We start from the raw sequence: 14,353 nt of genomic DNA, 5'->3' as shown, positions 1-14,353 counted from the left end.
ATTTGGTGGATGTCATATTATTGGTTGAAAGTATTTGGTTCAAGCCTATGTAAGCCTGCATCATTTTAGTTTTAACCCATTCAATCCTGGAACGCATCTCTGTCATTTTAGATTTCTTTGGCTATTCAAGAATAGCAGATCTACAAGCTCATAGCCCGGCACCGGGTGCTGCGCTATGAGCTTGTAGATCTGCATTTTTTTGGGAAAATCATGGGAATTTGGGCAAATCTTTGAATATATATTTTTTTTAAAGCGAACATTTGTAACACAAATCTTTGCTTCTGGGGGGTCCCTGGAACAACAATATTTTTACAAATGTTCCCTTGCGTTCCCAGATTGAATGGTGTTAAAACATTGATTGGAGTGGTAAGAACACAAAGATATTGCATACTGTATTTTTAAGTAGGTGCACATAATTGTCGGGGGGCATGAAGGGGTTAAAGGGGCACTATTTCATTTTCATCTCGACTTCAACGAGAACACTTGTGCATAATGTGTGTTTTGGAAGGAGCAGTTGCTTGGTGGTTGTTGAAACTCATTGAGTAATGTGTGGTTGAGGAGAGAGGGCCCAGGTGGCCGTGTAACCCTGGGAATAGATTTTCCAGCCGCATAATTCTACATGAGGAGGAGCAAGCAAGTTTCTTCAAGAGCTTGTTTTCATTAGTGACTACAAAGCCATCTCCGTTGTTGAAAAAAACCCAGAGATCTTAAGTTCCCACATACAAGCAGTCCATCATCGCTACTGAGATGTTCTGTGGCACAAAAAAAAAAGCCGGTAGTCTCCCTTCTAACGGCAGCAACCTCATTTTTTTATTGAGGGATTAAGGAACAGAAAGCGGTCCATCTTGGTAGCAACCTACAGCGCTAAGGCGTTAAGCTCATAAGTGTTGTAAGACATGCCGTTGGGGTACTGGCAGATCCGTGTGTGTTATTGATGGAAGCAATTATGTCTGTTAAGCTTACATTCTTTTGGTTGTATGGTGATCTATTCTCCACCTAAAAAATAGCCGATCTACAAGCTCAAATGTGACACGTTGTGAGCTTGTAGATCGGCTATATTTTTGCTCTTCGGTGTACGATGAAGTATATACAGTATAGGGTGTTTGATTGATTGAATACTTTATTAACAGTTTGCAAAGACAAGCACAGGGGAAGTACAGTTCGATACAAGGTCTGTTAAGAGGATTTTAAACTCAAGAAAGCACTACGCTTGTTCTATTATTATGTCACTAGAGGGTATGGTCAAGGCTAGCCATGGTTCACATGACGCTTGTATACAAGCGTCATGGTGCCGAGTCCTCCTGGTCTAAAGTTGTGTTCGATTTTTTTCACATTGCCATCTCTCACATAAACATAAACGTTCAGATTTCAAATACAAAGTGCTTACCACCGAGCCACGGATGTTACAAGGCGATGCGGACCGCGATGAGTACTTGTATCTCCCGTATTGTTCAATAAAAAGCATTTTAATCCCATCGCCGGCCATTTTCTCCAAATTGTCTCCGATACTTTCGACCATGCGACACTAATGGTTGGAAGGTGTATTGCACTCTGATACATTACAAAACAAAACAAAAAAAACAAACAAAATGGCCGGCGATGGGATTAAAATGCTTTTTATTGAACAATACGGGAGATACGGGTACTCATCGCGGTCCGCATCGCCTTGTAACATCCGTGGCTCGGTGGTAAGTACTTTATATTTGAAATCTGAACGTTTATGTTTATGTGAGAGATGGCAATGTGAAAAAATCGAACACAACTTTAGACCTGGGGGACTCGGCACCATGACTGTCATGGTATGACAGTCATGTTTCAGGGCTAGGTCAAGGCCAAGGCTTGCCATGTGGTGTCAATCAAGTGCAGGTGTTGTTGATTGGGAAGAAGAAATCAGCTGTTGACTGTGCTTTGTGACTGATCAAGAGTTTGTGGACTGTGTTTTGCCTTAATATTTTGTAGCCCTGAAAGTGACGGCCAATTTTGGTTGGAAGAGAAAATAAATACTTTTATTATGAACTTCATGGAAATGTTTGGACGTCATTATTCAAGGGCACACGTAAACAATCATGCCCGGCCGTCAGAAACCAGTAGTGTTAAGGTAAAGGACTTTGCCACTACATAGGGCTTAGCTGGTTAATGTGTGGAGTTTGTCACTAACACTATGAGTGTCATGCCAGCAATGCTAGAGCTATAGATTATGGACTTGAAGGAGCATAGCGGTGGTCTTGGCATGTTTAGCCCATTGACTACGACTTACAGTGTACTCGTGCTGACCGTTTTCCATAACAAGCTGTCATTTTATTTACGACAAAGCGACTGGATTCCCTTCATTTCAGCAGTGGTGGAAGAAGTACTCAGATAGTAAAAAATACTCTGTTACAAGTAAAAGGCCTGTGTAAATGTTACTTGAGTAAAAGTACAAAATTATTGGCTTCAAAATATACTGTAGTTAAAGTACCAAAAGTAAAAGTACTGAAATGTATGAAATTAGCAGATCTACAAGCTCACAACACGTCGCGTTGTGAGCTAGTAGATCGGCTATTTTCAAATAGCCTATGTATAAAATAGGGCTGGTTAATATGTTTTATAATACAATCATCTATATCTGCAAAGTACCTATTAACTAAAGTTTTCAAATAATTGTAGTGGAGTAGAAGTACAATATTTGCCTCTGAGATGTAGTGGAGTAGAAGTAAAAGTACTGAAAACTGGAAATACTCCAGTAAAGTAAAAAATACCAAAAAATTGTACTTAAGTACTTAGTGACTTTACACGACTGCATTTCAGTGCTGTGCGGAGACTTGAAACTTGCTTGAGACAGGTAGTCCAACACACTCAATACCATTGTGTGGTTATCGTTTGAGAAAGTTACATTATTGTTGCTTTTTTATGCATTTTAAAGTGTGGAATGAATGAAAAGGTTAGCCAAAAGGTTTTACTGTAGTCCATGGAAAAAGTCCACGACTTGTAAACTGCACAATGATGTATAGCTGGCATTGACTCAGTTATTCAGGTGCGGGATGTTCAAAAATGTTTTAATGACTTTGGAGAAAATGGAAACAAACACAAAATCTAAAAATAAAGCCATAATCAGGAAATGGGTCTGTGTTTTACAGTATTTAAGATATTCTGGCCAAAGCTGTGAATAGACAGTGACATTGACGCTGTCATGGTCCATGGTTAATAACTACCACGGCCAGCCATGCTATAATGAAGCACTGTATACTCTTCATAGTGCTGTTTAGCAGTGGTGGTAAAAGTACTCGCATTCTTTACTTAAGTAAAAGTATCAATAATGCATTGTAGAAGTGCGGAAAAGTCCGGGATTCTAAATTTACTTAATTAAAAGTCAAAAAGTATTGGTAATGGTATCAAAATTAAAGTACCAAAATTAAAAGTACTCATTGTGTAGAATGCCCCATTTCACAAGTTAGAAATGTATAATTTTTTTTTTTGAAAATAGCTGATCTACAAGCTCACAATGCTTCGCATTGCGACGCATTGTGAGCTTGTAGATCGGATATTTTCAAATGGCCGAAATATATATAGGGCTGAAGTGGTTAATCAAAATCCACAAAGTAACTAGTAACTCAAGTTTTCATATAATTGAAGTGTAGTAAAAGTACAATATTTTCCTCTGAGATGTTGTGGGGTAGAAGTAAAAGTATTGAAAATTGTAAATACAGAATACCTCAAAATTGTACTTAAGTACAGTAGGCCTACTTGAGTAGATGTACTTAGATACTTTACACCACTGCTGTTTAGTGCTTAGTTTGTATAAAGGTGTTCATTTGGTTGTTGTTGCAGAGGCTGTCTGGACGAAGTATAAACCCTGGCCTGCAGATGTTTGGCCAGTCCATCTCTGGCAATGTGGACATGGACGGCAATGGATACGCCGGTAATGCAAACCCTTAAATAACTTTAATTACCAAAAAACTGCGTGCATGTACGTCTGGTGATTTAAATGAACACATCCAAGAGGAGGTAATTTAATGTTGGGTTTTTCATATTTTAACCCTGGTTCTCAGTGTAATAGTGGTGAGACGAGAGCCTCGTGATGCAGTCAGAAGCATCTTGTTTACTGCATTCCACAGTGGACATTCAGTCTTTCAGCCAGCATAACTAACTAACAAGCTGTGAAAGCTCCTCTGTGCATTGTTTACGCTATTTATTACAGGTGTAAAAGTGTAAAAATCAGATGTACTAACATTTTTTTAACCCCGAGGCCGATTCTACAGTTTTCTGAAACACTTTGTGTTGCTATAATATCAGTGGTGCTCAAACTTTTTCATGTCAAGGACCACCAAAAGTAATGTGTATTTGGCCGCCGATCCCCCCATCTCAAAATATTTAGTTCCAATGACCTCCCCAGAAGCAAAGATTTGAGTCACAAATGTTCGCTTTAAAAAAATATATATTCAAAGATTTGAATGATTTTTTCAAAAATAGCCGATCTACAAGCTCAAGCTCACTCAGCTTGGATATCTGCTATTTTTGAATAGCCAAAGTAGAAAATAATGGTTATAGAGCTCATATCTAAAATGACACAGATGCGTTCCCGGTCTTAATGGCTTAGTACTTTTGATACATCCTGTATAAAACAAAAAAAACAATCCCTTTAACGGTTTTAACCATTACCATGCTTTGTGTTTTTTGTTACAGATGTCACCATTGGAGCTTTTATGTCAGATAGCGTGGTGCTGTTGAGGTGAGTGAAGGAGTGTGGTGGGTGGTGGGGTGTACAAGTTCACAACCCATTTGTGATGCGAAGCATTGTGAGCTTGTAGATCAAGCTGTTTTCGGTAACGCCGTACTGTACGGCGAAGTACAAAGGGCCGTTCGCACCAAGCGAAAGAGTTCTCTGCCCGAACAGCAACCAGTTGTAGTTGTGGTGTGGACTCTGCCATCCACTTGAGTTAGTAAGATTTGTTTAAACTTTATCTTTGTAGTTATAGTCATAGTTACAGTTATAGTCGTGCTTGGTGTGTGAACGACGGCCCTTAAATCAGGCTTTAATGTCCGGTGTTTCCCCCACGTTGTGTGTGGGCGGGGTTTGTGTGTTGTAGGACCCGTCCTGTGATTACGGTGGACGTGACCATCTTGCTGCCGGCGTCCATCAACATCTCCGTGCCTCATTGCCACGAGGGCCCGCAGAACCTCAACTGCTTCAACGTCACCGTCTGCCTGAGCTTCAGGGGGAGACAGGTGCCCGGACAGATAGGTGAGTTACTAGTACAACTGTAGGACAGATAGGTGAGTTACTAGTACAACTGTAGGACAGATAGGTGAGTTACTAGTACAACTGTAGGACAGATAGGTGAGTTACTAGTACAACTGTAGGACAGATAGGTGAGTTACTAGTACAACTGTAGGACAGATAGGTGAGTTACTAGTACAACTGTAGCAAAGAAAAACATTTTTTAACCACTTTTAAACCCCATATGGTTGAGCGAAGTCCCTCAGGGCTCTATGCTGGTGTATTTTCTGTTCTCTGTTATTGTGTGGGGAAAGCTTTTCCCCCACAATACGGATGCTGGTGGTTAAACTTCTTCAACATGAGGTCCGGGGACCACCAGGGGGTCCAAATGGACCCTTTACAGGTCTGTAAAAGTGTAGATTGAGGTCCCATCAGGGAAGAAAAAAAGAAAACGTATCAAAAGGGGGTCCGTGGCCTAATGCATATCAAACTGGGCGTCCTTGAAAAAAAAAAAACTAAGTTTGAGAAACACTGTCTTAAAGGGATAGTCCTTATTGGCTTAGGAATGCGACAAAAACTAAAAAAAATTCCATGAATTCAATGCGTCATGGGGTGTGTAATTGATAGAAAATAAGTATTTTTTTCTGTGAACTACTCCTTTAAACCTTCTCAGAATTCGATGATGGGTTATAACTCAAACACTAAGCAGAATGTGATCATCATAACTGAGGTGAATTAACAGTTACCAGACAGTGGGTATATATGGTTAACCTCTGGACACTGTATTTAGCCTTTAATAGTTACTAGTTAGTTAAGCCTGTCGGCCCTCTGCTCTCTGTCTGGACCAGTGTGGGTGTAGTCAGTGTGTTAGTGGGGGTGAGTAGTGTTGGGGTGTGGTCCGTCCATGCTGCAGTGTTTGGGTGTGTCTGTGTTGCACAAGAAGCCCCCCCAGGGGAGCGCTAGCTACGAGTACCAGACTACAACGTTACATAATGAATAAGTTCTGGCCAGCCAGGAATAAAGCCCCTCTGTTTAAGCTACCTGGCAACCTCCGTGGAAAGGCAGCCGCGCCTCCTCCTCCTGTTTCGGTCGCCTCCCATAATGAAACGCTCCTTTGCACTCGGTGGGTAGTGAGGTCATGGCGTTTCCCCCTCTGTTGTGTGCGGCGCAAACAGTCCCCTTTGGTCCGAGCTGGGTTGTGTGTTTGTCTGTCACCCCCTCCCACTGTTTTTACCAGCATGACACCCTCTTGAAGCAATTACTTACATACTGAAGCTTGATTCATTCAGCGACTTGGATTTCAAATGACCAGAAGAAAGCCCATATATGGGCTTGTCAAGAGACGTTTAGAATGTTAGTTACCCTCATGTGTATGATTTGCATTGGTGGAAAGTAACAAATTACATTTACTCAAGTACTGTCCCTCAGTACAATTTTTAGTAACTTTTTTACTTTACTAGAGTATTTCCAATTTGCAATACTTTTACTTCTACTCCACTACATCTCAGAGGCAAATATTGTACTTTTGCTCCACTACTATTATTTGAAAACTTTAGTTACTAATTACTTTGCAGATCTAAATTACTATATTATCAAACATATATTAACCACTTTAGCCCTATTCTATACATAGGCTATTTGAAAATAGCCGATCACAACGCGTCGCGATGCAACGCGTTGTGAGCTTGTAGATCTGCCATTTTCAAAAATGTTAGTACTTTTACTTTTGGTACATTTTGATACCAATACCTTTGTACTTTTACTCAAGTCAATTTTGAATTCAGGACTTTTACTTTTAACAGAGTACCTCTACATTGCTGTATTGATACTTTTACTTAAGTAAAATATCCGAGTACTTCTTCCACCACTGGTGATTTGTCAGATGGAGAGTGGAGCTCTTGTTTTCTTAACGCTGCCAATAAACGGAGCGGATCAAAGGCACAGTTTTTTATTTCACAGTGTTACTAATGCAGTGTCAACAAGGAATTCATTTATTTTCCGGGTGAATCCGTTCCTGCTTCACCCTGTGATGTGTCTGTATAAACAGGATGTTTTCATGGACAGCTTTGTCATTTCAGCAGGGCTTCCACATAAAAAAAGAGCAAAAACACCTAGATAAATAGATACTTTTTACAGCATCCTCTTATTTATTTCTTTACTGGTTTGCAGCAGCGTGTAATGTTTTTTTGTTATGACTACTGGGAAGAAAACTGTTATATGTTTTTTAATTTTGTTGTTGTGTGAGGTTCAGATAATTGTTTGGCTTGAAAATGGTCTAAGATTAACACGAAATTAGAAAATTGGTTTTGTGGTGACGGCGATAAAACCATGAGAAAAATGTCCTCCAATGTCAAAGTATTGCAAGTCATTGCGGCAAGCCGTGTTTTGCCATACTTGATAACTCATCAAATCACCTTAAATCGACTCAAAACAACATCCGTGTGTGTGTAATAACACAAGACCCTAGAACTATCACACATGTTGTGGTCGTCTCATGACTCCTATTTATTTGACATTTGACTGTGTTGTTGTATCTAATGCTTTGGTGGTAATTGCCATGCAGCAAACCAAACTATGCGGTCTCGTTTGAAAGCGATTCTTTGGGGGTTGCAGTTTTGGCCAAAGAACCATCTGACTATTATTTCAAATACATAAAATGATCCTAAAGTAGAGGTATGGCTGCAATGAGTCGGTGGAGAAAGTCAACCGTAACCAAGGGCCGTTCGCACCAAGCACTATTACATCAACGTTATGTCTTTGATTAAAAAAACTATCTTTATAGTTATCATTATAGTTGGAATGCTTCATGTGAACGACCCTTTAAACCCTACAGTTCATTCTTTGTTGACCAGGGTCCCCCAGGGGTCTGTCTTTGGCCCCCTCCTACTGTCCCTTCACACCAAAACTTTGTCGATCTACAAGCTCAAATCTACAAGCTCAAATCTACAAGCACAACGCATCGCGTTGTGAGCTTGAAGTTCTGCTATTTGCGGCAACTTTTCACAGAATGTTCAGCTATTTTCACCTTGTAGTGGTTAATAGAATAATAGTGGTTCAGTGATGACGCCTCTGTCTTGTCTTTTCAGAGTTGATGTACAACCTGACAGCTGACGTGGATAAGAGACAGAAGACCCAGGCCTCCAGGGTCTACTTCTCTCAGAACGGAGCCCAGGTCAGCTTCCTGAGCCACCAGCTCAGCCTGGAGATCCACAGTGAGCAGTGCCAGCAGTACACTGCCTACGTTAAGGTACGTTTCTCACAAACTGTGTGAAAGTGTAAATATTGCATCTTAGGTGGCGCCTTTATGTGCAGAGGAAACCATGCAAGACACCAACCTGCTCAGTAGAGCAGTTTAGAGTTCTCAAATTCTTTAAACTGCCCCTAGCGGCCTAATGCTGGTGAGGCTGACGGACATGGCAGTGGATGCGTTGGATGCAGCTCAAAGTGATCTTTACTCGGGTATCTAGTTTGTTGCCGTCCGACCTTCCTAGCCCATGAAAGAAAAACGGGTGACAATGGCCAAAACTCGAAAATCGGCTAAAGTGGCCGTTTTCGAGATGTTTTGGCCATTATCTCTGTAACGGAAGGTCCAATCTGCTCAGTTCAAAGCTTGTTGGATGCGTGGCTTTTTCGGGTTGTGGGGGTTTTCGGGCCTAAAAGTAATTAGTGGTAATTGTAGCCTGGTAAACCCTCCCTCCGGAAATCTCATTTCCATTTGACTCCTGGAATCAAATGGAAATGAGATTTCCGGAGGGAGGGTTTACCAGGCTATGGTAATTGTTGCCTCGGGCCGGCCCAGTAGGGCCCAGTTAGGGCCGGGCCTTCATTTTCAGGCCCATTGAGAACTCTATAGCAGTTAGGGGTTCAGTCAGTGTCTTGCTCAAGAACACGTTGACAATAACCCAGGTGGAGCCGAGGATGTACCTCCTCAGCCATTTCCGCCTGTATTAAGTGTCTTTCCTTCCTGTGTGTGTGTGTGTGTGTGTGTGTGTGTGTGTGTGTGTGTGTGTGTGTGTGTGTGTGTGTGTGTGTGTGTGTGTGTGTGTGTGTGTGTGTGTGTGTGTGTGTTCCATGTCCTCAGTTGATCTCCATGGCGTATGGTGCATTCACTCTGTGATAGGAGATTTGCTGCTGTGCTTTGTTTTCTCACACATGTATTTGTTGCACCAAAGAGTAGCATTCATTACATTTTACATTAGTTTGGCGAACTACAAATCATTCATAAGTTGTTGATAAACGGGATGCCTGGTGGTTCAGCCAGTTAGTGCACAGACATTACGTCGGGTCGAGACCTCAATCGACCCGACGATGAGAAACCCGACTAGACTAGTGCTAAAAATGCTATGTGTGTTATGTTTTGGTGCGAGTGAAAAAGCTCCGGTGTTGCCAGATTACGTAAGTGAAACAAGTGACCTGCAACTATGAATATTTACAAGCGACTTTACAGGAAAACAAGCCCAAAGTCGCTTATAATAAGCAGACCTGGCAACACTGGCAAGATCTTGCAGGCCAGTGAAGGCATTAGCACAACAATGTGTGCATCAGCCGACTGCTTGTGCTGAACCTAAATGCCAACTTTTGCCAACAGACTACCAGTCTGTTGTAGTCTGACGTAGTCTGTTTGGTGGAGACTAGAGTCACCTTTATTGGGGCATGGCGCCGTAACACTCAGGTCCTCTACAATTCCTGAAACCGTGTTGCACTGCGACTGTGTGTGTGTGTGTGTGTGTGTGTGTGTGTGTGTGTGTGTGTGTGTGTGTGTGTGTGTGTGTGTGTGTGTGTGTGTGTGTGTGTGTGTGTGTGTGTGTGTGTGTGTGTGTGTGTGTGTGTGTGTGTGTGTGTGTGTGTGTGTGTGTGTGTGTGTGTGTGTGTCTGCAGGACTATATACAGAGAAACAGAGGAGGAAAACAGAGTCTCCTTTGTCGCTGCATAGTTGCTCTATTGTGTCCCTGAGATTTTATGTTATGTAGCAGCAGCAGGCTGGCTCCACGTCTTGAGGGCACCCTCGGTGGGTGTCTCACCTCTTCCGGCGTGGAAGGCCCACCGCCGCGCTGATCCGGTTAATGTCACTGGACATTCCGGGCGGCGCTACCCCTGGCTCCTTTCACTGTGGGAGGCAGCAGAGTGACGGGAGCTGCCATTACCGTGCCTTCCTCTCTTCATTTAACAACTTTCAACCCTGGTGTCCCTACATTTTGGGCATGTCATTATAAGCCAACATTTTCAGACATTTTCAAACATATATATATATATATATATATATATATATATATATATATATATATATATATATATATATATATATATATATATATATATATATATATATATATATATATATATATATGTATAATTATTATAATTTTTTGACATTTTCCAAAATAGCCATTTTCAATATTCGTCGTACAACAACGTATAGCTGCAATCTGTTAGTTGACCTGGAATTTGAACCCAGGCCTCCCACACATAGAGACCAAGCTTCTACCGCTCCTTTTGAGGGAGGCAGACATACTTGTCAACCAGTAGTTGTCCTACCTACCCGAAATACAACTATGGAATGGATTATCGCGGCGGCACAATTTATTTTTGTCCTATTCTATTCCCTACGTCTTTTAAAGCGATCGGTGGGTGGACCGTTGTGAAGAATAATATTATAAGGTTAGTGAAAACACTCGGAAATCGCTGGCAGTAAGCTTATAGCAAACAATGTTTTATTTCTGGCTGTCAAAGAGTTAACCATGTTGAACTGCCGTGAGTACATGTCACACAGAGCAGTTGTAGCAATAAACCCTGTCATCCATCATATTGCGTGGAGCAGCACTTGTCGAGGATTACCCGGTGATGTGTGGCATGTGTTTATCCAGCCATCCCCTGTGAGGCGGGATGGTTTCGCTGGCCTATAAACTCATTAGTAAATATTATAGCACTTAACGTTTCTTTTTCTTCTCCCACTAAATTTCACTGCATTGGACATTAACCCATTAAGACCTGAAGCCGATTCTACAATTGTCTTTGTAGACAATTTTTCCCAAAAAACTTATGTTGCTATAATATCAGTGGTTCTCAAACTTTTTCATAATGGTCAAGGACCCCCAAAAGTATATGTATTTGGCCGCGGACCCACCATCTCAAAATATTTGGTTCCAGGGACCCCCCCAGAAGCAAAGATATGAGTTAAAAAATGTTCGCTTTAAAATAATATATATTCACAGATTTGCACACATTTTCACAACTTTTCAAAAATTGCAGATCTACAAGCTCATAGCGTGGCACCCAGTGCCACGCTATGAGCTTGTATATCTGCTATTTTTGAATAGCCAAAGTGTAAAATAATGCTTTTTTTTTTTGTCTCTAATCTAAAAATGACACAGATGCGTTGCCGGTCTTAAAGGGTTAAGAGTGATATGAATCATGCCAAACGTGTGTTTCTTCTGTGTGCAGTAAATCTGCAATGTGAAACATTTTTTTCAAACCCTAACTAAACATCTTCTTCACGTTTCTGGGTGGGCATTGCTAATTACCACTCACATATGGCGCCTAGCTGCCACGCAACCGTGAGGCATCTCCTCCTCTGTGCTTTAATGTTACGGTGAGATAAACACACTTTAAATGATGTGAGGAGACCCATCCGTCACACTGCATTATTACTTAAAGGCCCACATGCAGCTTACGTTATGTCAGTTGGTTCAATCACTAAATTACAATTTAGCAATGTTATGACGTTCCATTATCATTTGTAAACAAATGTACAGCAGTGTTGATTTTGGCATTATTCACACTCTTTTGAATAAAAATCTACATTTGATTTAGTCGACTAAAATGTGTTTTGCCTTGCCTTGATGGTGTAATAATGGCAGATTTTACACTCTGTTGCATGCCGAAAATAGCCGATCTACAAGCTCACAAACGTGTGTCGCAGCGCGACGCGTTATGAGCTTGTAGATCGGCTATTTTCAGAGCGCAACACCCGAGCGCAACCAAACATAAAATGACTTGTCTTTTAGTTCTACTGGATCTCTTCTCCACTAGTCCCTCCCTAACATTCTAGTCTAGTTTTTATTTGTTGACCAAATTGTCAATATATTTAGTCTAGTTTTAGTCATCATAGCTTAGTTTTTATTTCGTTTTTATTTCGTTTTCGTCAGTGTAAAAAGGTAGTCGACGAACTTTTTCCGTATAGTTTTAGTCGACGAAATCAACCCTGACGTACAGCAACTTCTTGAGCCACTCTTTGGAGCTTTTGTTGTATAGGCTCCAACAATCTCGCATCTTTTCTAACGAGTTTTTTTAGGAAGGAGCTGTTCTGTTGCTTGCATGAGGCACACATGTGGTGTCTTCTGCCAAAGCCATTTGATAAAACCAAGCAGGCGTGCCATGCAGTAGTTAGTTTGGATTGATGTGATATCTTTTGTTCTGTTTATTGTGGTCGATCACTATGTTATCAATGTTTGAGGCCATGGTTTCCCTTCTGTTTTTAATCCCCCCCCCCACCCCCATGGCCAAGGCAGATATTAGGCTCCTGCGCTACAGGCAGGACTACTCTGCCAAAAGACCAAGGGTGTCCAAACGGCAAAGGATGGCTAAGCCATTCGTTCTCAAAGTGGGGTTCTCTCAAAGTGGGGACCCCAGGGGTCCGGGGGGGGGGGGGGGGGGGGTACCAGGGGGTCCCCAGCAAAACTACTTAATATGGCGTCACAATCATTTTAACCACTTTAACCATATTTTATACTTTGGCTATTCAAAAATAGCAGATATACATGCTCATAGCGTGTCACTTCGTGCCACGCTATGAGCTTGTAGATCTACTATTTTTGAAAAATCCTGGCACAATTATTATTTTTTTAGACGGGGTCCGCAGCCAAAAAAGAAATTTTGGGGGTCCTTGACATGAAAAAGTTTGAGAACCACTGGGCTAAAGCCACACCAGCGTAGTGGCAGAGCTGTAGCCACACCGGCAGCATCTGTGCCAAAGGCTGCAGCTGACTGCAGCCCACAGCCAGACTGTTTAGAACTTTTGAGTGACTTTAGGTATATATGATTTAGGAAAAGTAAAGGGAGCAAAGATTACCTGAACCCGCTTCTCTAACGGTCTTTGTGTGTTTATCACAATATGTGTTTTTGTTCATGGAGCCTCAGAGAGGAGAACAGCTGGATCAGAATCATCATAATCAGAAGTAATCTGGCTCCTCTACTCTGGGAAGAGGGGTCTCGTCTGTTTGGTAAAATCTCATCATTTATCTTGCTCATGTGTCTGCCCACATGAGCCAGTCCTCCCATTCCCTCGGAGAGGTATGCTAATGGAAACCAGCTGGTGCTCGAACTGTATCCTCAGGGGAAGCCTGCACACCCCCCCCCCCCCCCCCCCCACACCACCACCCCCGCACCCTCCTCCACCCATGTCCCTCTGCTCACACATAATAGTGAGAATACTGTGTGTAGGCCAGTATAGCGACACAGCAGGGGGTGCTGGGCTGGTGTTGTGTCAACTGGAACTCCACGCTGGCTATGGAAACCCCATGCGTCAGGGCTGATTGCCTTCGCCTCTGATGCATGAGTGCCTGTGGAAGCGGTCCATGAAAGCTATTCTGAGCCTCTACTCTTACATTTTGTGTGATGGCTCTCATACACTGACCATGTTGTCACAGACCCTGCCTTGGTTGATCATATAAATCAAGCACACACCCCAAAAAGGCTGTTGACTCTTAAGTAGAGAGCTTAATTGCACGCACTTAAAGTTTGATTTCGTTCCATGTAAATGGACCAACAGAACCGGAAAGTAAAGGGGTCAGTTCTTAACACGTGAAATCTGTGCAAAAATCTGGAATATTTTGTCACTAAATCACATGTGTGTGCACCCTGAAAACAACAGAGCACAGAAGTTAATAGTTCAATCATAATATTGTTTTCGAGGTAATTCTGCCTAAAATTATGTAAGTCGACCTTGTTGATCATTGCTGTTTTTGTTGGCAGAGACTGAGGAATAACATACCAGGACTCCAGATGGTCTTTGTTTGGTTATTTTTAGCAAAATAAACGGCACATAGTGTTTTACTACAGTTGCACCTCACGCTTAAAGAGAGGGAAAACAGCCCATACCGTGATGAATGTTGAATGATTGGGGTTCAAATTACCAGAAAGACTTTTGCGTGAGATGGT

The 14,353-nt window shown here is 41.8% G+C and overlaps 1 protein-coding gene across 1 annotated transcript in view; it reads left to right on the top strand.

Annotated features, from left to right (window-relative positions):
* Nucleotides 1-14,353, top strand: part of itga9 (integrin, alpha 9) — a 123,291-nt gene that overhangs the window by 29,315 nt on the left and 79,623 nt on the right. Inside the window, 4 exon segments of the mRNA XM_080449048.1 lie at nucleotides 3,808-3,898; nucleotides 4,663-4,708; nucleotides 5,067-5,221; nucleotides 8,284-8,444. Coding sequence (XP_080305174.1) covers nucleotides 3,808-3,898; nucleotides 4,663-4,708; nucleotides 5,067-5,221; nucleotides 8,284-8,444 — 453 coding nt within the window.

The sequence above is a fragment of the Gymnoscopelus braueri genome, assembly GCF_963280865.1.
Source record: "Gymnoscopelus braueri genome assembly, chromosome: 14".
Taxonomy (NCBI): domain Eukaryota; kingdom Metazoa; phylum Chordata; class Actinopteri; order Myctophiformes; family Myctophidae; genus Gymnoscopelus; species Gymnoscopelus braueri.
This window is presented reverse-complemented; position numbering and strand designations above follow the sequence as displayed.